General features: G+C 40.8%; 1 protein-coding gene and 1 pseudogene across 2 annotated transcripts in view; both read left to right on the forward strand.

Annotated features, from left to right (window-relative positions):
• Positions 1-18,958, forward strand: part of CDK15 (cyclin dependent kinase 15) — a 111,730-nt gene extending 92,772 nt beyond the window's left edge. Inside the window, exon 13 of one of the 2 annotated variants that reach the window (XM_056111814.1) lies at positions 18,822-18,958. In XM_056111814.1, coding sequence (XP_055967789.1) covers positions 18,822-18,931 — 110 coding nt within the window. In that variant the 3' untranslated portion in view covers positions 18,932-18,958. The remainder of the gene's footprint in view (positions 1-18,821) is intronic. The other variant, XM_056111815.1, reaches the window with a different exon arrangement.
• On the forward strand, positions 13,632-15,788 carry LOC130021057 (pre-mRNA-splicing factor SLU7-like; annotated as a pseudogene).
• Positions 18,959-25,164: the final 6,206 nt, after the last annotated feature.

A 25,164-nucleotide genomic window follows, 5' to 3' on the forward strand; every position in this document is an offset into this window, starting at 1 on the left:
TATCCCAGAGGGTTTCTTATTATTATACACTTCATGCTTGTAAGGATGGAAAAAGTTCTGGTATCTATATTGTTGAAGCCTTTAGGATGCCTTACGCATTTTGGCCCCTTAAACTTTAATACATTTTTTTTTGTTTTGACCCAACTTCAGGGCTTTTAATATTTTTATCTCTTTAAGATCCTTGGAGGTCCCTTGCTATTCCTTTCCTAAACTCACTTCTCTTGGTTAAATTCCCTTCCTCCTTCATGTAGATTTTGCCATTTTATTTTATTCTACTGTGGACCTGTCCCACTCATTTGCTTGTACCTGACTCTAGATCCAATATAGACTCAGGTTCTAACACAGTGGGAGAATTATGTTCCAGTTAATTCACTGAAGATTCATTGAGGATCTATCAGGTGTCATATTGAAAAGTACAAAATGAGTTAGTCATAATCCTGTCCTCAAAGAGTTTGCAATCTCTAAGAAAAATGAGACAAGGATATTAACAGCTGCAGATCAAGTGGTGAGGTGCTCTGAGGTGCTCTGAGGGGGCAATATTTTCTCTGCGGATTCACACTGGCTTTGTGGACAGGTGTTGAAATCTTTCCTGGGAGAGTAAAGTCATTCTGCTCTTTAAACTATTTCACATAATTTGAAGGTGTCCTCTTTTTAATAATAGTGGCACAATCCTAATGTTCCATCTTAGTTATCTTAGTTTTTACTTATCATTCTATACTTTCCTGCCACAAACCTAACATGTACTAATGAAATTTAGCATTTTTATGCTAATTATTTCAAATAGGTTCTTGTAATTATTTTTATTGTCTGGTGGGCTAAAAATTTAACCAGAATATATTCTCATTCTAGAAATCGTTCAGATTTTAAGAGCTAGCGATGGTGAGAGAGAGAGATGGTCTTGGAGTCTAACTCAAAAAATTATAACTCCAAATCCTCTGTTAATCAGTACTTAAGAAGCAAAACATTAAGAAGCATGTTTTAAAAAAATCCTCCATAGCAGCTGGAGAGATAATATAGGGATTAAGTCACTTGCTTTGCATGTGATTGACCTGGATCCAATTCCTAGCACTACATATGATCCTCCCCAAACAATGCAGGAGTGATTCCTGAGCACAGAATCAAGAGTAAGCTCTGAGCACCACTAACTGTGGCCTCCAAATTTTATATATATATATGTATATATATATATATATAAAAATATATATTTGGGCTAGAACGATAGCACAGCGGATAGAGCGTTTGCCTTGCACACAGTCGACCCGGGTTCAATATGCCAAAAACAGTAACAAGTCTCACAATGGAGGCGTTACTGGTGCCCACTCGAGTGAATCTATGAATAATGGGAGGACAGTGCTACAGTGCTACATATCACTATCACTATCACTATCACCCCATTGTTCTTTAATCCGCTCGAGCGGGCTCAGTAACATCTCCATTCATCCCTGTCACGTGCAAGTGTAGCCCGATGACATATTGGGGGCTCCTTCAGGGTCAGGGGAATGAGGACCTGTTGGAGTACACGGAGCTTAGGCTTATCAGGTTGCACCCATCACAGTGCTCCCGAGTCACTCCCATTACATTGTCTGTCTGTAACCTCTTCTATGCTCTCTTCCCCAACCAATTTGTAAGGTCTCATCCTGCTTAGACACTGAAGCTGTACTGTAAGTTAATATTGTCTTTCTCCTCTCCTTGTCCAACCAACATATAAGCATACATAATATTAATCATTTTGTATGGACACAGTAAGAAATACTTTGAGCTTATAGAATTGCTCTCCTAGGGTCATCTCGATCTCAGACTGCAGTGCTCAGGACAGATATCTTTCCTATTCCTAGCAGCAGGGCCCTAGTCTCGTCGTTACTTTTGGATCATGACATCATTTGCCTATGATCAACCTCTTAACTTATAGTTAAGAATCATGGCACCTTGGCCTGGCCCATCGCGATGCCAGGGTAGCACATAACTTACCGGCTTGCCCTGGTTCCATCCAGTCCCACGTCGGGACCCTGCTCTTGGGGTGCTAGGAAGTGAGGGCAACTGAGGCTTAAGTTGAGAAGGCAGATGCCCAGGAGTGAATAATATTCAAAGCCAATCAATTCCTAAGTTACGGAGCATATTAATTAATTGTCTTCCTGTATCTATACAAAAGGACATTGCATTAAAGTAAACTGCTCAAAAGACATAAGGAGAGGAGAAAGACAAATATTAACTCACAGTACAGCTTCAGTGTCTAAGCAGGATGAGACCTTACAAATTGGTTGGGGAAGAGAGCATAGAAGAGGTTACAGACAGACAAAGTAATGGGAGTGACTCGGGAGCACTGTGATGGGTGCAACCTGATAAACCTAAGCTCTGTGTACTCTAACAAGGACCATTCATTGTTACTGTTTTTGACATATCGAGTACACCACAGGTAGCTTGTCAGGCTCTGCTGTGCGGATGGGATACTCTCAGTAGCTTGCCAGGCTCTCCGAGACAGATGGAGGCTTTTGGGGCAGCCTCTAATCACCTTTACAGGTGTTCCTAGTCAAGCATATAGGTGGATATGATACTCTCAGTAGCCTGCTGGGTTCTTTGAGAGTGAGAACTAGAGAATAAGAGGTTATGCAGCCGCAAATGCAGCAGCGCACTTCCAAGAGCTTGGTTTTATAGTCTCTGGATGGCCGTTGATGGTTGATGCCATGGTTGCGTGGCAGTTGGTGGGTGTAACTGTCTAGCTACTGGAAGGTGGGGGAGCTGGGTGGAGGAGGCCCAGTCCCGAACCGAGCAGGTTTGGAGATCTCAGCCCCGGGTCCCACACACCTGGGTTCCTCTGCTGGTTCCTCACCCAAGCATATGGAGAGTGGTCTCAGCATGGCTTTGACTGGGTCCCGGAGGTCTTCAGCTGTCTTTATAACATACTTTGTCCTCTATGCTTGAAGAAGTTATCTTCACTCCATGTTAGTGCATTGGGCGTGGTTGGGTTGAATGATGGCTGTTGGTGTTGCATAGAAAAGTGTTGTGAGGGATCAGAGATATTGTACAGTGGGTAGAGCGCTTACCTTATGCACTGCCAACTAATGGGTTGGAATGGGAAGGAATGGCAGTGAAGATAGATGGTCGGCAACTACACCACCTCCACTTAGGTTAGGTTCCTGGGTTAGGTTCCTGGAATCCCATATGTGCTCCCAAAGCCTACCAGGTGAAATTCTTGAGTAAAGAGTCAGTGAGTATCATAATTGTCCTCCCCTCCCCCCCCCCACCAATTCCCTGCCCCAAAAGAAAGAAAAGTGTGAAGGACAGTGATGCTAAAAGTCTGGGTAAACCAAATTCCTTGATCCTACCTAGCTTTTAAGTAGTTGGATTTATTATCATCATAACATGCTCATGTCATCAAGTAATAATCACTTGTATCACTTGTCATCCTGTTGATCATTGATTTGCTCAAGCAGGCACCAGTAACATCTCCATTTGTCCCTGTTGCGTGCTAGTGTAACCCAAAGGCGCCTGCTTGCTCCAGGAACACAAAGAGCCTCAAACCAATTGTTTAGGGTTTTGACGAAGAAGTCTGACCATCTCGTAGGTGGGCGGCCACACATTCTTTTGATGTTCTGTGGAATCCAGTCAGTAACAGCTCTAGTCCAGCGGTCATCTGTAAATTGCATTACGTGTCCAGCACATCTGATTTTCGACGCTGTGGAAAATGAGGCAGCGTCCCTGATTCTCAATTGTCAACAGAGGTCAGAACTCCGGATTCCTTCTCTCACTTGAGTGAAGCGTGATACTCCAAGCATGATACTCTTTTGATTCCTCTTTGACAGACCCAAATAGCATTCTCATCCTGTTTTCGTAGGGCCCAGGTCTTTGAGGCATATGTTAGTGCAGAAAGAATGGTGGAGTCAAAAAGATGTGCCCAGAGCCGGAGATTCTTCATCCTCTTAACTTTATCAACACTCTTGAAGGCATTCCAAGTTTCTCTCTTCCTTCTGCGCAGTTCTAGCACCAAGTCATTCCTCATGTTGAGTTCTTGACCCAGGTACACATAACTGCTGCATTTGGAGATGTTCGTTCCATTGAAAGCAAATGGAATGTCAGGAACTAGTTCATTTTTCATGAACATTGTCTTGGTGAGATTCAGTCGCAGTCCGACCTTTCCACACTCATTGTTGAAGTTTGCCAGTATTTGTGCCACTTGGCTAATGTTTGGTCTTATTAGAATGATATCATCAGCGAAGTGGAGGTGGTGTAGTTGCCGACCATCTATCTTCACTGCCATTCCTTCCCATTCCAGTCGTTGCATGATGTTCTCGAGGGTAGCACTGAAGAGTTTCGGTGAAATGGTATCACCCTGCCGAAACCCTCTCTTTATGTCGATGATCACTTCCTTGTAGAATGGTGAGATCCTGGTAATGAATCCATAATACAGATCATGGAGGATCCTGATGTATTGAGTTTGAACAACCTGTTTGGCTACGGCTTTGATGACTGCTTCAGTCTCAACAGGATCAAGACCTTCTTGAAATCAATGAACGTTAGACAGAGCAGCATCTTGAACTCTTGCAAAACCTCAATGAGCTTGGTCACTGTGTCGATCGTGCTGGATACTTGATATTATTATCAAATAATAAATTATAAAGTAATATAATTACTTGATATTATTATCAAGCAATACTACTCTAAGTAAAGATAAACTTATATCAAATAAAGATAAATCCTCAGGAAAGATAGCACAGAGGTAAGGTGCTTTCCTTTACATACCTGACCTAGGTTCTATCCCAGCAACATTTATGGTCACCTAATCCTCTCCAAGAGTAATCCCTGAGCCCAGAGTATGCCCTGAGCACAGCCAAGTGTGGTCCCAACCCTCACCCCACCCCCCAAATAATATTAATAGAAACCCACAAGAAAGAGATAGAAACCCTTAGAATGGTAGAGTCTTAGACATTAGCTAGTCCTTGTCTTCATTACGGTCTGGTCCTCCCGTTGTGCATCGATTTGCTTAAGCGGGCCCAGTAACGTCTCCATCGTGAGACTTATTGTTACTGTGTTTGGCATACTGAATACGTCATGGGTAGCTTGCCAGGCTTTGCCATGCAGGTGAGATACTCTCGGTAGCTTGCTGGGCTCTCCGAGAAGCGGAGGAATCAAACTCTGGTCGGCCATGTTGGCTGTGTGCAAAGCAAACGCCCTACCCGCTGTGCTATCGCTCCAGCCCTTTTTTTTTATATAGATGAATTTGTGATGCTTAGGGAAGAATGATAGTTAATGGGCAATTATCCATGCACTTTGCATAAACTTTCATGCAATCTGTATATTAACTGTTTTGACTGGGGTTATTGCCCTTGTGTTACATATTAGAAAATTGGGCTGAAAGAAACTAATAGTTCAAAGTTATCTATCTGTTGAACAGATGCACTAAACTTAGTCTGCAAGTCAGACTCCTAAGGCATTTTTTCCATCTACTCACTGTTGTTTGCTAAAGATCACATAGAAACTTGCAAAACTAGGAATAGAACCAAGATCTTAACACCAATTCTATAGCCTTGTCACTGTGTCATGTTCTATCTGTATTCCTTTTATTTTGGTTTAAGAGTCACACCCAGCAGTACTCAAGGCTGACTTCTGGGTCTGCACTTAGGGATCACCCTGAAAGGATTTGCAGAACCATATGGGATGCTAAGGATCAAACCGAGGTTAGCCACATGCAAGGCAAGCTCTCTCCCTGCTGTACTATTGCTCCAGTCCCATATGTATTCATTTGAAATCCTTCCTCAGAAACATTTCAAATGTCACAAGCATAAATTTTATATTTCACAATTAAAAGTACTGAATTTGATGTTTTTTAGAAGTATACTTCAAACTTCTTTTTAGTATCATCTTACTTTGTTTTGAGAAAAAGGTACGACAGTCATCTTGGTTTTAAGACCCCTTCCCCTTACTTTCCCCATCCCCCCTTTACCCCTTCCCTCCTCTTTCTTCCCCTCCCCTCCCCTTTTCTTCCTCCCTCCCTCCCTCCCTCCCTCCCTCCCTCCCTCCTCCTTCTTCTTTCTTTCTTTCTTTCTTTCTTTCTTTCTTTCTTTCTTTCTTTCTTTCTTCTTTCTCTCTCTCTTTCTCTTTCTTCCTCCCTCCCTCCCTCCCTCCCTTCCTTCCTTCCTTCCTTCCTTCCTTCCTTCCTTCCTTCTTTCCTTCCTTCTTTTTCTTTCTTTCTTTCTCTTTCATTTTTCTTTCTCTCTCTTGCTCTCTTTCTTTCTGTTTTGGGGTAATGCCTAGAGGTTCTCAGGAACTATCTTAGCTCACAGTGCTCAGGGCCTACTCCCAACTTCTTGCTTTGGGGTCACTTCAGTGGACTATGTGGTGTCAGGGATTGAACCCAGGACTCCTGCATACAAAACTGGTGTTCTGCATATTTAGCTAGATCTCCAGCCTTTGGTTTTTAAGACTTCTTAAAGTTTGTTTTTGTTTACTATGAGCTCAATTTCATTAAAAAAAATCTGAAGTAAATTGGGCAAAGACATAAAATAGCACTTTCCTATTTAAAAAAAAATAGCAGCAACACAATTACACCACACACAATACACAGAATTAGTGATTACATAAATACAAAAAACTTAGATTGTTTTATGTTTGGTTAGTTGGTTTGGGAGCTATATCCAGCCCCTCTGGGCTTATTCCTGGCTCTGTGCTCAGGGATCACTCCTGGCAGGGCTCTGGGGAACATATGTGGTGCTGGGATCAAACCCAAGCAGGCTATGTGCAAAGCAAGCATCCTACTATCTATACTATCCTTTCAGCCCTAAAATAGTATTTCCCCCTTAACCTAATTACTCTCAGTGTTGGGAGTCTTTGTTGATGGTGATATAAGTTGAGACAATCTTTGCAAAGCATTTTTGGCAAACATCAGAAACCATAGAAGCAGTCACAGCCTTCAAACCCACACTTTTCCCTCCTTGGAACTTATCCACAGGAACAACTGAAACTCGATGCACAAGAATATTGCGTTGTTCATGTTTTAGTTTTGATTATAACATTATAAAATAAAAATAAAATAAGCAATCTAGATATTAACTTTGGAGAACCAATTAGACAAAAATATTGATATTGGGCTGGAGCAATAGCACAGTGGGTAGGGTGTTTGCCTTACACGCAGCCTACCCAGCCAATCAGAGTTTGATTCCTCTGCCCCTCTCGGAGAGCCCGGCAAGCTACCGAGAGTATCTCGCCTGCACAGCAAAGCCTGGCAAGCTACCCGTGACGTATTCGATGTACCAAACACAGTAACAACAAGTCTCACAATGGAGATGTTACTGGGCCTGCTCAAGCAAATTGATGAACAATGGGTGGACAGTGCTGCAGTGCTATTGATATTGGTATACAGACTCAGCACACAAGTACTCTGTAACTACTTAAAGTATTACATCACAGGAGCGTATGGTAATATGAAAATGTTTATTCTATGGCATGAAATAAAAGAAAATAAGATACAATATTGCATCTTGTGAACCAGATAGCTAGTACAGAGTGTCAGGACCCTCGGCCTTGCACACTGCCAACCCTGGTTCAATCCCTGAAACCACATAGGTCCATCTGAGTATCACAAGGAGTGATCCCTGATCACAGAACCAGGAGAACATCCTGAACTCTGCCAGGTATGGTTCCAGACAAACCAACCAAAATTGCATGTTGTAATGAAATCTGTAAAATGTATAATGCACTGCAACCAAACTGAGGGGCGTAGTGCACAAAATTAAAACTCTTGGAGTCAGAGTTCAGAGGCTGAACATAGGTTTTGCATGTAGAAGGCCCAGGTTTAATCTCTGTTACTACATGGTGTCCCCTAATACCTCTGGGAGCAACCCTATAGAACAGCAAACTGTGGGCCCCACCCCCTCAAAATAGTTATTCTAGCTAATGGGGATTGTAGCTATTTTCTCCTTTCCCCAAAGTTTTATTTTTTATTTCGCTTTTGGGCCACACCCAACTCAGGGTTTAATCCTGGCTTTATGCTTAAGGATCACTCCTGGCAGGTTTGGGGGACCATGTGAGGTGCTGGGGATCGAATCCTGGATGGCAGCATGCAAGGCAAATGCTCTACCTGTTCTATTGCTCTGGCCCCCAAAGTTTTCTTTAACATTGATGTTATTGTTGAAAAGATGAGTGAAGACAAGTGGTACCGGGAGCTCAAGCTCTTTCTTAGGAGTGAAAGGGCCTGTTTTCCCCCCTAGTAATGTCATCGGACTTCATAAACCTCAATTTCTCAATCTGTACAACAGATTAATACTAGCCTGCTTTACCCTAGATTATCAGTATGTTTATTTTATAAAGCTTTTAACTCACTTCGTGCAAGGGTTCGTCTAAATGTGATCCTGGGAGAAGGAGAGGCAGGAGGGAGAGGAAAAGATAAATAGGCACTAATTAATTTTAAAAGGAAAGATCATTTGCTTTCATCGGAAATGCATATGTGCTGTGCCCCTAGTCAGAGTTTTAAGTGCACTCCGTGTTAGTTAGCAGCTTCAATTTAAAGTACTGTGTGATCCTTTGGGCTTTGAAGATATGAAGACTATATACATACACATGAGCTAAAATTACAGTGGAGTCAGAGGCAGTGTGCACTCTGAATAATGAAGTGCATTAAGCAACTCCAGCTGATGGACAGAGGATGTGTAAGAAGAGCCCAAGAACCACGTGACAAAAGAAATAACCAGACATTTTGAAATGATGATTTAATTTCCAACCGTTCTTTTTAACTGGTGCTTTCTCCTTTTTGCCATTACAGACAAGTGGAGAGATTTGATTATCTTGTTTCCTGTGAAAGGTTATTTAGCGACTCAATCCCATTAAGTCACTTTCTGCACTCCAGTGCACAGAGCCTTCACCAGGTTATCAGCCCAGGAAGAGTAAATGGAGACACCAGGATCAAATTTCTAAAGGAAGGAAAAGTTAAAGCAAAGTTTGAAAGGGTGACAGCCAACAGCCCTGAGCTTAAGGAACTCAATTAGACTGAAAGACGACTATCTCATTATCTCGTTCAGAAATGATCTAAATACTTAAAAATCTCAAAGTTTTAAATAAACTTGTCCTACTGACTGTCTAGATGACTGAATTCCCCTTCTCAAAATTTTTTAAACACCCGCTTTGGTATTTATTTATTCTAAACGCGGAGCAGCTGCGATAATTATGCTGTCAGGTTCGGGAAGCTAATGAGGAGTCAACCCCACAGAAGGCTGTGCTTTTGGGAAAATGCTACAGGAGAGGCGCAGGGCTGCTTTTTTCTTCCACCCTTCTTTCTTTCCCCAACTTGTTTTCTTCTAAGAGTTGTGAAGGAAATTTGGGCAGCCCACAGCCAAACTGGAATCCTTGATTAATGGTTGCCTTCTCAGCTCTATTCTGCCAGATAATGCATGTGATGTTTCATGGCTCTCTCTCTCTCTCTCTCTCTCTCTCTCTCTCTCTCCTTTTTTCTTTTCTTAAATTTCTTTTTGTTTTTATTTTTTGGCCACACCTGGCTGTGCTAAGTTTTTACTCCTGGCATGGCTCAGGAACCATATGTGATGCTGGGGATTCAACCTGGGTCAGCAACATTCAAGGCAAACACTCTATGCACTGTACTATCGCTCCTTTTCTTCTCTCTCCTGTTTATTTCCTCATCTTTTCTCCCCTCCAACTCTCCTGCCCTCTCTATTTCCTCCTTGTGCTCTCTTTTCTTTTCCCTCCCTGATTTGGTGGAGAGGCAAGTTGCCCGAATTTCAGCCCTTCCTCTCTCTTTTTCCCTAGGACACTGATCCCTTTGGATGCTCCCAAGATAATTTGAACTTGAGTTGGTTTGAGAGGACCCGGTAATGTACCACACATAACTGGCTGTTCTGGCTCTGACAGGAGCTAAAAGAAAGTGGAACATAAAATGGATTGTAAAAAATGTCCCTGTGAGGATGATTTCTGTGCCTTGGCAAAATTTGCTGCCTCTCTCTCAAGTCAAGCAGCTGTGTGACCCCACAACCTCGTCCAGTGAGGCAGAGGGCTCTGCAGAGTCCCTGCTTCCCTTCTGTCAGCAGCTTCCTCCAGCACATCATACTGTTAAGATATAAGCTGAAAGTTTCTCCTTCTGAAAAATGTACCATATTTTATTTTATTTTTAAAAAATTTTTATTAGTGAAACACCATGAGGTACAGTTGTAGACTTACAAATTTTTGTGCTTGGGCTTCAGTTATACAATGATCAAGTACCTATCCCTTCACCAGTGCCTATTCTCCACCACCACTGATCCCAATATTCCTCCCACCCCCCTAACTCCCCCCACCCCAACCTTCCTCTGTGGCAGGGCATTCCCTTTTGTTCTCTCTCTCCTATTGGGTGCTATGCAAAAGAGGCATTGAGTGGCAATCATGTTTGGTCTATAGTCTACTTTCAGCATGCATCTCCCATCCTGGGAGGATCCTCCCAACACCCTTTATTTGGTTCTCCCTTCTCTATCTGAGCTCCCTTTTCCCCTAGCATGTGTGGCTGGCCTCCAAACCATGGAATAAACTTCCGGGTACTAATCTCAGCTATTCTTGGGTGTTAGTCTCTTATTTTGTTACTTTGTGTTCCCCAGATGAATGCAATCTTTCTATGTCTGTCCCTCTCTTTCTGACTCATTTTGCTTAGCATGATACTTTCCATGTAGTACCACTTGTATGTAAATTTCATGACTTCATCTGTTCTAACAGCTACATAGTACTCCATTGTGTAGATGTACCAAAGTTTCTTTAACCAGTCATCTGTTCTCGGGCACTCAGGTTTTTTCCAGATTCTGGCTATTGTAAACAGTGCTGCAAAGAATAAACAAGTGCAAATGTCCCTTCAACTGTACCTTTTTGCCTCTCTGGGATATATTCCCAGGAGTGGTATTACTGGGTCAAATGGGACCTCAATTTCTAATTTTTTGAGAATTGTCCGTACTGTTTTCCAAAAGGGCTGAACCAGTCGCCATTCCCACCAGCAGTGAAGGAGGGTCCCTTTCTCGCCATATCCGTGCCAACACCGGTTGCTTTTGTTCTTGTGGATGTGGGCCAGTCTCTGTGGTGTGAGATGATATCTCATTGTTGTTTTGATCTGCATCTCCCTGATGATTAATGATGTAGAACATTTTCTCATGTGCCTTTGTACCTAGGAATCAGCTTAAGAAAGTAAAAGACCTGTACAAAGAAAACTACAAAATGCTACTTCAGGAAATAAAAGAGGACACAAGAAAATTGAAATATATTCCCTGCTCACGGATTGGGAGCATTAACATTGTCAAAATGGCAATACTTCTCAAAGCATTGTGCGAATTCAATGCAATGCCTATAACGATACCCATGACATTCTTCAAAGAAATGGAACAAACAGTCCTGAAATGCATATGGAACAATAATCCCCCACGAATAGCTAAAGCAATTCTTTGGAAAAAGAAAATGGGAGGAATCAACCTCCCTAACTTCAAACTTTATTACAAAGTAGTAATGATTAAAACAGCATGGTACAGGAACAACGGTAGAGCTGCAGACCAATGTAACAGGGTTGAGTATACAGACATCTCCCCCCAAACATATGATCATTTAATCTTTGATAAGGGAGCAAGAAATGTGAAGTGGAACAAGGAAAGCCTCTTTAACAAATTGTGCTGGCAAAACTGGACAACTACATGCAAAAAAAATGGGCTCAGGTCTCTGCCTAACACCATGTAAAAAAGTGAGATCAAAATGGATTAAAGACCAGATCAGAATCAGACCAGAATCCATACATTGAAGACAAGGTTGGCAAAACCCTCCATGACATTGAAGCTAATGGAATCTTCAAAGATGTCACGCCACTGGCCAAACAAGTGAAAACAGAGATAGACAAATGGGACTATCTTAAACTAAGAAGCTTCTGCACCTTAAAAGAAACAGTGACCAAAATACAAAGACAGTCTACAGAATGGGAAAGAATATTTGCCCAATATCCACCTGACAAAGGGTTGATATCAAGGATATACAAAGTACTGGTTGAACTCCACAAGAAGAAAACATCCAACCCCATCAAAAAATGGAGCGATGAAATCAACAGAAACTTTCTCAAAGAAGAAATCTGAATGGCAAAAAGACACATGAGAAAATGCTCTACACCATATTTTTTTACACCATATTTTTTTAGAATGAGCCAGACCATCAGGATATTAACCTTGAAAAAGCAATGTCCACCGCGTATTCCCCCTGATGGCTCAGTGGCCACCATCTTCCAGAGGACATTGGACAGTCAGGTTTGGGCCAGCAGTATTGAGAAATGCGGGGCCTCATGGGATGGGGTGGTGCCAGCCCTTGACCTCACTCGCCCAATCGAGACCCCAAGTCACCACCCACTAACGGTCACTTAGGTTACTGGTCAAGTTGCTTAATGGCCATGATCCCAGAGACACACAAGCGAAACTTGAAACCCAGCAACTTTTGGCAGAAATCCCTCCAGATTTAATTATTAAAATTTCAGAATTCCAAACATCATCAAATTCATATGATGAATTTCATACATCATATGCTAGCCATAATCAATAGAAAACAAATTGTCTAATGTTGCCTTTTTGGTATGTCTGACTGTTGGAGGAAAATCCCAAATAATAATGTGGTGGATCTGGTGTCAAAATATTGAATGTAACCAAAGTAGAGAGTGAGTATATGGACATCGTCTGCCACACAGGTAGGGGTGGGGGGTAGAATGTGGTGGGGGGGATACTGAGGTTTTTGGTGGTGGAAAATGTGCACTGGTGAAGGGACAGGTATTTCATCATTGTATGACCGAGACTTAAACCCAAAAGCTTTGTAACTGTTCTCATAAATAAATAAATTCAATAAATAAATTTATAATTAAAAAAAAAGAAAAAGAAAAAAAGCAATGTCCAAGCAGAATGCTTTGTGGCTGTGTTTTGCTAACAGTGGCTGTTGCCACTTGCTCTCTTTCTCAGAATGTATCTCGCTGATGCTCTCAGCATAGCTGTGGGTCATAAACAAAACGAAACAGAACAAAACACCACAGCAGTGGGAGTAGCTACTGAGCACTGCCAAATGTGAGCCAAACCTCTCCACCCTTCAAGATAAAGAAATAAAAATATATTGTATGTCAGGAACAATGTAAGATGCTTTTCTTACATTATCTCCCTTAAATGTATAGCAATTGCCAGCAAGTTACTTTTATGCCCTTATTGCAGGATGAGCCAACTCCAGTACTGACTTTTGGAGATGTTGGCCCTTAATTTCTGCATTGAAAGCACTCTAGGGGGGAAGAAAAAGGCGTAAGTGATCCTCACCTTGATTCTCACATAAAAGAGGAATGAAATGGTTTCCAGGTCCAAAAACTCTGAAATTCCTGCGATTTTAAAACAAAATGACTGTTCAGAAGTTGTGAGCCTAAGAGGAAGCATCAAAAAACCCTTCACTCTTGCTATCAATGGCAAATAGCTGTTGAGGAACTGTCCAAAGCCTCTTGAGACCAATGTCACTTGTGGTGCCATCAGCGCCCAGCACCCCAGTGTACAGGTGCATGCCTTCAGGAAGCTGCTGCAGGGGTCGCCCAGAGAAGGCGGGACCTGGAAATAAACAGTGAGCAATTGGAATTATTTCTTTCTGCTGTTTTTTGGTCACTTGTGGCGACACAGAAAGGTCAAATTACCATGGCAGCTGCTGCTATGGATGCAGCTAATGCTGCTCCACTGTCAGGATCTACAGAAATGAGTTTGGAGGAACCAAAGAAAATGACTAAAGAGGATTGGAGAAAGAAGGAGCTGGAAGAACAACAGAAACTGGATAATGCTCCTGCAGAAATTGATGAAGAAGAAAAAGACATCAACCCTCATATTCCTCAGTATATATCTTCAGTGCCATGGTACGCTGATCCATCAAAAAGACGTACTTTAAAACATCAGAGACCACACCAGAGAAACGGAAGCAGTAGAGCTCATCTGGAGAATGGTACAAGAGGGGTGTAAAAGAGAATTCCATAGCTACCAAATATTGCAAGGGAGCATGTGAAAATTGTGGGGCCATGCCACCCATGAACACCTCCTCTGGCTCCTGAACGACCATGATCCCAGAGGCACACAAACCAATCTCAGAACCCAGTGGCTTTTGGCAGTAATCCCTCCAGACTTATTACTAGAATATCAGAAATCCAAAATTGCGTGGCTACAATAGGGGCCGCGTGACATCATATGCTCTTCATAATCAGCAATAGAAAATAAGTTATCTAAAAAAGAAAAAATAAACAAAATTGTGGGTCCATGACACACTCCAAAAATACTGCTTTGAGAGATCAAGGTGAATTGGAGCACTTTTTTTTCTTTTTGGGTCATACCCAGTGATGCTCAGGGATTACTCCTGGCTCTGCACTCAGGAATTACTCCTGGCAGTGCTCGGGGGACCATATGGGATCCTGGGAATTGAACACAGGTCGGTCGCATGCAAGGTAAACACCCTACTTGCTGTACTATTGCTCCAGCCCAATTGGAGCAAGATTTACAGGTACTAATGTAGCTCCAGATGAACATGTTTAGCCTCAGCTGATGTTTGATTACGATGCAAAGTGGGATCAGTGGAAAGGCTACAATCCAGAGGAACACATGAAAATTGTGAAAGAATATGCCAAAGTGGATCTGTCAAAGAAAACACTGAAAGCTCAGAAACTCCAAGAAGAATTAGCCTCAGGAAAATTAGTGGAGTCGGGTAATTCTCCAAAACACCAGTGTGGAGAAGAGGAATCAACTTCTCAGGCAGAGAAGGATCATAATAGTGAAGATGAAGATGAAGATAAATACACAGATGACACTAACATGCCTGGACAGAACTTTGATTCCAAGAGATGGATCACTGCCCATAGTCTTAGGATTCGAGAAATATTGCAAAAATATCTGTGGAATTTAGATCCAAATTCTGCCTACTATGATCACAAAACCAGAGCAATGAGAGAGAGTCCCAATGAGAGAGAATGCCAACAAAGGAAAGAATCCAGATGAAGTGAGCTTTGTGGGTGATAACTTTGCTAGATACACAGGCAATACCATTTTGATAGCTCAGACACAGTTGTTTGCTTGGAAAGCCTATGACAAAGGATCAGAAGTGCATCTACAAGCTGATCCTGTGAAACTCAATATGTCCCTCAAAGTCAAAAGAGAAAACTTCAAAGAACAGCAGAAAGAAAGCATCTTAGAAAAGTTTGGTGGCCAAGAACACCTGGATGCCCCTCCAGCTGAACTGCTCTTAGCTCAAACCGAAAACTCTGTAGAATACTCAAGACATAGGATAGTCATCAAAGGGCAGGAACAGGCTGTCTTTTGCTCCAAATATGAGAAGGATGTGAAGATCCACGATCACACTCATATTTGGGGATCTTACTGGAAAGATGGTCAATGGGGATACAAGTGTTGTCACTCCTTTTTCGAGTATTCCTACTGTACTGGAGAGGCTGGAATGGAAGTTTGCCAAAACAGAGGAATGTATTCTAAATACAGCTGGAGAAAATCAGTGAAAAAGCCTCAAATCCTTATGGAGATACATCAGAAAAGACTGAAAGAAGAGAAAAAGAAGAAGTACCTAAAGAGCAGCTCAAATAGTGATGATGAAGAAAAGAAATACAAAAAATTGGAGAAGGCACTGAATACAGAGAAGGCCTACCTTCTTCATGTCAGGGAGATCATGCAGATTGATGAAAGGAAGCAATGGTACAATATTATCTATTAAACCCCGGAATCCACAGAGGAAGAAATAGAGACTTATAGAATAAAATGTCAGAGGCAGACGACCTTATGGCCCCCTTCCTAGGACAGTAGTGACTAGTCACAGATGTCACCCCAGATACACAGTGGTGGTACTCTTCTCAGCTGCTTGCTGAAGATGGTAGATGGCAAAAATCATGTCTGCTCTTCACGCTGCCTGACTTAATAAAACTTCCAGAAGTTGCATAGCAAATTCATTCCTCTCCACATTATCAAAACAAAGTAAAAAAAAGAGGAGGTACATTAAGATTGTGTATGTTGTTGGGGGGAGGGTCTGGAGAGAAACTGGGGACATTGGTGGTGGGAGATGTACACTAGTTAAGTGATGGGTGTTGGTTAGAACATTATATGACTGACCACCCCCCCCCAAATATTGTGTGTATGTGTGGTACATATACATACAGCTGGAGAAGAATCAGTAAAAAGGCCAGAATATGGAGATATATTAGGAAAAACTAAAAGAAGAGAAAAAGAAGAAGAAGCACTGAATGAGCAACTCAGGTAGTGATCAGAATTAAACCCAGGGTCTCACATGTATGAGGCAAGTTCTCTCCTACTGAGCCACATCTCTGACTAGCTTAGATAATATTTCATTTCCAGCTTTATATTAGTTATGTAAAAGACTCTTGCTCTACCTACTAAGAATACCTTCTCAGCATTTATTAAGTCTCAGACTATGCCCTTAATTTTTATGTAGCCTTTTAGTGTTATCATACATTTTGAAGGAGGATTATTTTTTTTCAATTGGGGCTTTTTTTGAAAAAAAAAACATAACTAATAACTATAATTAGAGTTATCTGACAGTCATTTGTTATTTTGCCTTCTAGGCTTTTTCTGATCTGAAGCTAAAAACAAATTATTCTGTCTTGAGTTTTGGGTCATTGAAAGGAAATTTGTAGGACATGTGAATAATTTTATCCTCTTGTGATCATCTTGTGTATAATAATTCTGTTTTCTACTTAGTTATAAAATTTTTATTTTTAAAGTAATTCCTTGTACTTCACACTGACAACTGAATGTGTTAGCTTTTAAATGGAAAATATCACTACATTGTCATCCTGGAGTCAGTGCTCACCGATCAGTACGTGGTCTTTGACCATCTGGACGTGAGCCTCTGGACAGAGAAATCCTGTCCTTTATCAGGAAGGATACAGTTTATCGTGCTCTTTGTTCAGAATAATAACTGTTTGACCAGAGAGATAAGCTGAAGTACTGGCGTGCATGCCTGGCACAGTTCTCAGCCACCCTAGCACCACTGGGATACCCTCTCCCCCCCCCCAAAAAAATGGTAATTGCCCATATATAATAATTGTGAATATTAAACTAGTTTTTTAAAAAGATTACAAAAAAAACATTCCTGGAACAACATGTGCTTAACAAACCCCAGCATTCATCAAAATACAAAGTGTCAGTGCTTTGAGACCAGAGGGATGGTATAACTGGCAGGACACTTGCTTTGCATGAGATTGACTACGTTCCATCCCTAGTACCCCATAAGGTCCCCCAAGCTCCACCAGGAGTTATCTCTGATTACAGAGCCAGGAGTAACCCCTGAATACTGCCAGGTGTGCCCCCAAACTGAAAACAAATAAAGAAAAGTTTTCAGCATTCTGAACTAACCAGATGTCAGAATCAGAAGAGACAGGGCTATTAAATTAATTAATTAATTAATTAGTATACAGGAACATATATACATATACTTAAGATATACTATAGTTGCACTTTAGAATCTTTTTAAACAGGCAATAAAATATGTAACAGAATTTGAATATTTCCCAAACATGTCTAATCCAGTATGATGCTCATTGTTTTTCATCATTGGAACAAAGTCCACTTTCCTGGGCTTGAAAGTAACTTCCTTTACAACGAGCTTTAACCCAGTTTGCCATGTGTATTTTCTAGCCTGTCTTCTCTGACCAATAGCAGACTATTGCACTTCTCTCCAACACTTTCTTTCCTGCACACACTTGTTCCTGTTGGTCCTTTGTTCCTCTGGAGAGGCCCAGCCTCTCCAGAGAGTGAAGGAAGAACAGTTATGTGCAGTTCCAGTCTTCTCTGCTTTCAAAAAAGCAATAAAGGGGTCAAAGAGATAGGAAAGCAGATAAGGCAATTGCCATGCATGTGGCTGACCCATATTTAGTCCTTGGTAACACACATGGTCAGTCCCCTGAGAACTGCCAGGAGTGATCCATGATCCTCAGCCAGGGATATCCTCCCTAGAAGTCCAGTCATCATGGGCTGGAGAGAGAGTTATAACTACTAAGGCACTTGTCTTGCATGCAGTCAACCCAGGTTCAATCTCCAGCACCACACCACATCCTCCAAGCCTGCTAGAGTGATCCATGAGCACCGAGCAAGGAGTAAACTCTGAGTCTATAGCCCAGGTATGGTCCAACCATCCCTGCAAAACCAAAAAATAAAAAAACAAAAACAGAAAAAAAAAACACTGAAAAACCCAAACAATCATCTTTCAAAATTTTATGGACATTTTTCTGGGTATTCCTTAGCACATTTAGAAGACGAGTTGTCATAATTATCTGTTTACAACTCATTTTTGACCCTTGTTAGTTTATGTCTTCTTGTTTCTTCGTATTTTTCACCCTCTTCAACAACTTAACATGATGTTGTAAGTAAGGCTTACTGATAAGTTTGAATTGAATTGAATTGAATTGAATTGAATTGAATGCACTTGGCAGTAATTCAGTAAGGTGAGTAGGCCATGAGTCAGTATATATTATTGGTAAATAATTCTGGCTATGCTTTGCCATTTTTTCTACTGATAAGTATTTCAGCAGTTATAAAAAGTATTTTGTGGGAAAAAAATGGTCACAGTCCTCCCGTTGTTCATCAATTTGCTTGAGTGGGCCCAGTAACATCTCCATTGTGAGACTTGTTGTTACTGTGTTTGGCATATTGAATATATCACGGGTAGCTTGCCAGGCTTTGCCATGCGGGCGAGATACTCTCGGTAGCTTACTGGGCTCTCTGAGAAGGGCGGAGGAATCGAACCCGGCTCGGCCGGTCCAGCTGCACACAAGGCAAATGCACTACCGCTAGATGATTGCTTTTCTCTTTTCCTCCTTCCAGGGGAATCTTTGTTTACAGTGTCAGGAGTGAGTCTCAAGCCAGAAATGTGTGACCTTTTGGCCTCCTACCAGAAGGGTCACCATCCAACCCGGTTTAGCAAATGTTGGTGACAAGAAAGGGCAAGATCACCAAGATCCTTCCAGGTAAGTGGCCCCCAACTGTGAGACTCTTCACTAAATAAAGAGAAACGCAGTTGGTGCAAGATGGAGGGGACTGTTCCCTGACTAAGGGTCCCTCTTTGTCTCTTCATTTCCACACTTGGGACAGGCAGCCCAACCTTTCCAGACTGTGAAGGGAGAACAGTGATGTACATTTCCAGTCTCCTCTACTTTCAAAAAAAAGCAATAAAGGGGCCAAAGAGATAGGCCAGCAGGAAAGATACTTGACATGCCCATGGCTAACCCACATTCAGTCCTTGACAGTACATATGATCAGTACCCTGAGCACTGTCAGAAGTGATCCCTGAGCACAGAGCCAGGAAGATGTGACCCCAATACCCCCCTCAAAAAACTAGTGATAAAGAACTTTCAGGTCATTGTGAGACCCACAATTGACAGCTGTGGAAAAAAGGATTATAATGGACATGTTGAATTTCCCTAGCCATATCATTCTCTCAGTCAGCAAATAGAGTCAGAGGTCACAGTGACAAACCATTCTAGAACTTTTGTTAAGAATAAGGCCAGTTGTGCTAGAATGGACAGCCAGGTGTGCTAAAATGGACAGTCCCACATATTTCAGGACAATCAGACACTTGAGTGCTACAAAGGACTACCTGGTCTACATGCAGGTGCCAGAGAAATCCTGGCTCATCTTCAACACTATACAGAAAATCATTCTAAAGACCCATGAGAATCCAATTATTGAAGTCACCAGCTTCTTAGGCTGAAACTTCTGCACAGCAAGTTCCTTATTCCACCTGACTGCTTGGGATACAAGAGCCTGATGGAGAAGCGAGAGCCATTCACAAATATCACAGATAAAACTGTTCTCCAGAATCCCCATAGTTAGAACAGCCCAGCCTTCTAGAGCAGTCTTCTAGGAAGAGGAAGGGGTGCCATATAGCATTCCCCAAATGCCATTCTATCCTAAAAGCAGTTCTTCACAGGAAAACAAGTGGCCACTACAACAGCCAGCATAACACAGACCCCACTAGATGTTATAAGAAAACCTCCCATGGACCTTTGCTTCTTGGGTCAAAGGGATAGTAGTCTAAATAGAGGAATGAAGGTGGAACCTATCCCCCCAGTCAATCAGATCACCACAGGTGACCTGTCTATAACTAAACCATAAGAACTAGACTATATTTTGGCCTCCCATTTAGCAGCTATGGATTGGTTGTGCTTCCTAATAGAACCTGGGGCCCTAAATGACAACTGCTAGCCCTTGGATGTTACATCCCCACACTAGCACCTCCCACACTATCATTCTCATTAGTTGCTTTCCTTTAATGGTGCCTGCATTCTGGATCTCCAAAGAACACTGTACTTAGAAATTCGGTGTGATAGGGGGAGTTTAGAATTAAAGATGTTCCTTATATTTTATTAAACCCCCCAGTCTGTATTTTGGCAATATAAAATTGGAATTAGAATTGGCTGAAACTATTTCCCAAAGAAAATATTTTCTAGAGTAAGAGATTTTACCATATAATTATGCCATCTTAAACACAATACTTAGAAGAAAAGGATATACTTTAGTTATATCCTATATAGGGATTTGTTCTTTAAAGACAATGATGAAGATTGTCTCAGGTGGTGGTACTCATCTATTTTTTTGTTATATATATGTGTCATATATAGGGCGTTCGCCTTACAAGTGGCCAACATGGCCGACCCGAGTTCGATTCCTCTGCTCCTCTCGGAGAGCCCGGCAAGGTACCGAGAGTATTCGGTATGCCAGACACAGTAACAACAAAGTCTCCAATGGAGACGTTACTGGGCCCGCTCGAGCAAATCGACGATCAACGGGAGGGCCTTTACCTTTACCTTTATATATGTTTTATATATATACATATATGTATATATTTTTTACTAAGCAGTCAGAAGGAGTTGGGAGATAGTCTTGCCTGTCTACCAGCCCCTCCTCAATAATTATTTACTGTAGATATAAACTGGTCATATTGGAAACTCCTTTAAATGTATCATGTCTAATTTGGTACCTTTGTCAGTATTTGGAGATAGGAGGAAGCAGATTTAGATTCTCTGGGCATAATCTCAGGCTGTCTTTAGGCCCTTAGTGCTAAAGTAAGAGGATAAAGCCCATGGGAGATGAAGCACAATGAGGAGGAGCTGAAAAATTTTAACTGTTTAATACAGGCTTGGGATTGGCAAAATCTTCAAGCACTAGAGTTAGAAAGGGAAAGTGGCAATAATTTGGGCACTTGAGGCCTGTAAATCTTTTCCACTAAATTCACGTTTTAGGAGATTGAAAATGTATGTTGGGATATCAAAGCTGGTAATTGATAGCAACACCTCAAAATTAAGATGCTAAAAATCCTCAAAAAAGGCTGTGTGTGTGTGTGTCTGTGTGTGTCTGTGTGTGTGTGTGTACTGGTTCAGGTACTTTATACTGATTAACTCAAAGCTCACTGTGTGACAGTATGTGGTGAGTTATACCTACATACGGACAGACAGATATTGATTGTTTTTAGACCTTTTTAATTATTAAAAGGAATAAGATGTCCATCTGTTATACTTCATTATTCCTTTTTTATCAATCTATATTATTATATGAATAACTTGACAATAATATTTAGCAGGTTTCCTTTATATCATCTATAATTGTTCTTTATTATTTTGACTTTTTTTTTCTTTCACTTCAGGGCTATTTCAATTTTGCCTTTGCTCCAGCTTATTAAGAAGCTTCAAAATCTAACTCCATGTTGGACCAGAGACTTTATACCATCAGCTATAACCTAAAATATTTTAAATATTAAAATACAATGATTAAGGCAGTGGAATAATGCTTTAAAAAAAAAAGAAGTAGGGTGTGGGAGATAACACAACAGGCTTTGCATGTGGGAGGCCCAGGGTTAATCCCTGGCACCAAGTGCCCTCTGCCACACACACACACACACACACACACACACACACACACCCCTCAATTACTGCCAGGAGTAATTTCTAGCATCAAGCTGGAAGTAGCCCCTAAGCACTGTTGAGTGTGCCCCCACAAAAAAAATTAAAAAGAAAGAAAAGTTATTCCTAATGTCATTTGCCTAGAGTTTGATAGTGATTAACTAAAAAATTAGATAAAACTGAAATAATCTAAGAAGAGGACTTCCCCAAAATGCAGTTATTTGATAGGGAGATTCCCTAGATCAGAAGGAGGATTTCCTGATAGGACAGATAGGGAGATTGACAATTGAAAGAACTTGGAGACAGAGCTGATACTTCTAGAAGTCTGTCGTTCCTGTGCTTACAATTCTCCCAACAAAAGGGCTTCTGTGGCAAGTAGTGGATTAGTCTAAAGTTTAGAAAGGTTTCCAGGGAGTATGGTTTCTTGGATAAAGTTGTCAATGAAAGGGCTTGCTTGAGACTCTTTGTTGTGATTTCCTAGGGGTTGCTTCTTCCTTCAGAAACTGGATTATCAAAACACAGTACCACCCCAATCAAAGTTTTGGAGTTTGAAACCAAAGTAGTTGTTAACATGAAATTCCTGACTTTCTCCTTCTACTAAATACTAATTGTTTGTGATGATGGGAAAAGTAACGTGGAATCTAAACTTTGATTTAATGTTGGAGATATTGAGTAGAAAGAAGCAAAAAGTCTCAGAGATGCTATTCAAGCCCTCTTGCACCGTCTGACATATGTGACTATGCACACACACGGCCCTCAAATAAAATGGTAGATTTGTCTTCGCAACACATGCAGTTTTCTACAATAACTTCTGAAGGAAGCTAAGGAAACTCAAATTACTTCTGTATAAGGATCATCTACTCAGGAAATGTGGTAGCCTAGAAACCATGATCTCTATATATCCTGTCGAAGAATAAGGAGGAACTAATTAAGAAAGAATTTAAAAATAGTAATTATCCACCCAAAGTCTGAAATGAAAGAAGGAAAAGTACTTACAGATAGTTCAAAGAAACCTACCTTAGTGAGCATTTGATTTGAGTAAGGCAATTGGCAAAACCTGCTCAAAGAAGTTTCCTGGCCCTTCTGTGGTAGAAGTTAAGGTGAATTTCAAGTTTGCAGTCTTCAGCATCTCTTACCAGTTCATTAATCATATACCTCTCAAATATGTTGAAAATACAACTTTCAGCTGATACATAGCATTGGATCATGGGAAAGACCTTGCCAAATCCTACAAAGAAACAGCATTACATTCTATTGATCATAGGGAGCATACAGGAACTTTCCTCACTGGCGGAATAACAAAATGGTACACCTATTTTAGAATAGGGTTTAGTCATTTCTTATAAAACCAAGTAGACTCTTATGTGCTCTTTGATATTTACCAAAAAGTTTGGAAACTTACATTCGCACAAATGTTGGTAGCAGCTTTACTTTGTAAATCGTGAAAACTTGAAACTAACCAAGATGTTCTTTAACAGGAAAAAATTGATGGATACACTGGTCTACATCTGAACGATGGAAAATTATTTGATAATATAAAGAAATGAGCTCTCAAGCCATAAAAAAGAAATGACAAAATGTAAATGAACTGTACTGAATAAGGGAAAACAGTCTTTTTTTGTCTTTTTTCCCCTTTTTTCTTTTTTTCTTTTTCTTTTTTCTTTTGGGTCACACATGGCAATGCTCAGGGATTACTCAGGAATTACTCCTGGTGATGCTCAGGGAACCATATGGGGTGCCTGGCCATATGGGTTTCCTGGGATCTAACACTGTTTGGCCACATGCAAGGTAAACACCATACCCATTGTACTATCGCTCTGGCCCCAGGGAAAACAATCTTAAAAGATTACATACTCTATGCATACTTAACTGTATGACATTCTGAAAAGCCAAAGCTGAGGAAGCAGTAGAGGCAAAAATCCTGGTTGTATCAGGTATTCAGAGAAAGGGAATGATGAATAGGGGAAAAACACAGTAATTTTAGGACACTAAAACTACTCTGTGTAGTAGTATAATGGTGGATACATATAAATATACATTGTTAAAACCCATAAAATGTACAACATGAAGAATTAATACTAGTGCAAACTACAGATTTTGGGTGATAATGATGTTCCTGTAGGTTCATTAGTTACAAGTACATTCATGCAGTAAATGTACTTGTCTACAAGAGGAGATTGATAATAGGGAAGGTATGCTTGTGTGGGGATATGGGACATATTGGAAATTTCTATAACTTTTGCTCAATATTGTTATTAACTTAAATTTTCTCTAAACAATACTCAGTGGAAAAAATAAAAAGTCTAATGAGCAATAAGTTGATAGAACATTTACTCATGTCAAATTACATCTGATTTCATTTGTTACCCTGTCAGCTTAAAATGTCAACAATTCATATTAGGTTGTGAGTTAGTGATAAATGGCATTTGAAGTGAATTAATAGTAGGCCTGGCTGACCTCACCCCATCACACAAAGATAAAACTAATAGTTGATATGGATGAAAGCATATGTTGATACCCCAGAGACAGGATTTGCTCTCTACTGATCAGATCTAAGTTACTTACAACATTTTGTAAGAAACAAAAAAAAATTGAAGTTAAATACTTGTTGTGCATCTATTATGCATTTACTGTTTAATCCTCTTAGCAAGTTTGAGAGGAAGGGCTAGGTAGAGGTCAGTTGCTAGTGTCTGATGGACGATGGACACTTCTCAGACTCTGTGTAAAGTCTACCATGTTCACCCCAATCCAGCTCTGTGCTGCATCCTCCAAGGAGAGTTATTGGAACAGAGAGTCTAAGACCAAAGCACAATAAGAATTACTCCCAAAAGAGAAAACCCAGGGAGAGGGAAGGGTCAAGAGTTCTCACAGAGCAAAAAGGCTGGTCTTTTGTTCAGTCACTGCAGAGCCAGAACAAATAACATTAAAAATTCAGCCATGTTACTCTTGTTATGGTGAGAATAATTCTCAAACAATTTCACCTGTCTGCCAATGAAATAAATCCATCATAGTAGTGGACTCCTCTGCACTCCAGATGTGACAAGGAGCTGTAGGAGGGATTCCAATATTAGATATTATAATTAAATGTTATAGCTAATATCTAAGGTCCTTATCTAATTTTAAAATTAGTCTAATAATGACATTTAACTTGGGATATCCAATAAAGTTATAGTAAGTTTTTTTGTTATTGTAAAAATGGTTAGACTTGTTTTAGCTTTTTTTTAAAAAATTTTATTAGTGAGACACCATGAGGTACAGTTGTAGACTTA

The sequence above is a fragment of the Sorex fumeus genome, unplaced genomic scaffold (assembly GCF_029834395.1).
Source record: "Sorex fumeus unplaced genomic scaffold, SorFum_2.1 ptg000014l, whole genome shotgun sequence".
NCBI classification, from domain to species: Eukaryota; Metazoa; Chordata; class Mammalia; order Eulipotyphla; family Soricidae; genus Sorex; species Sorex fumeus.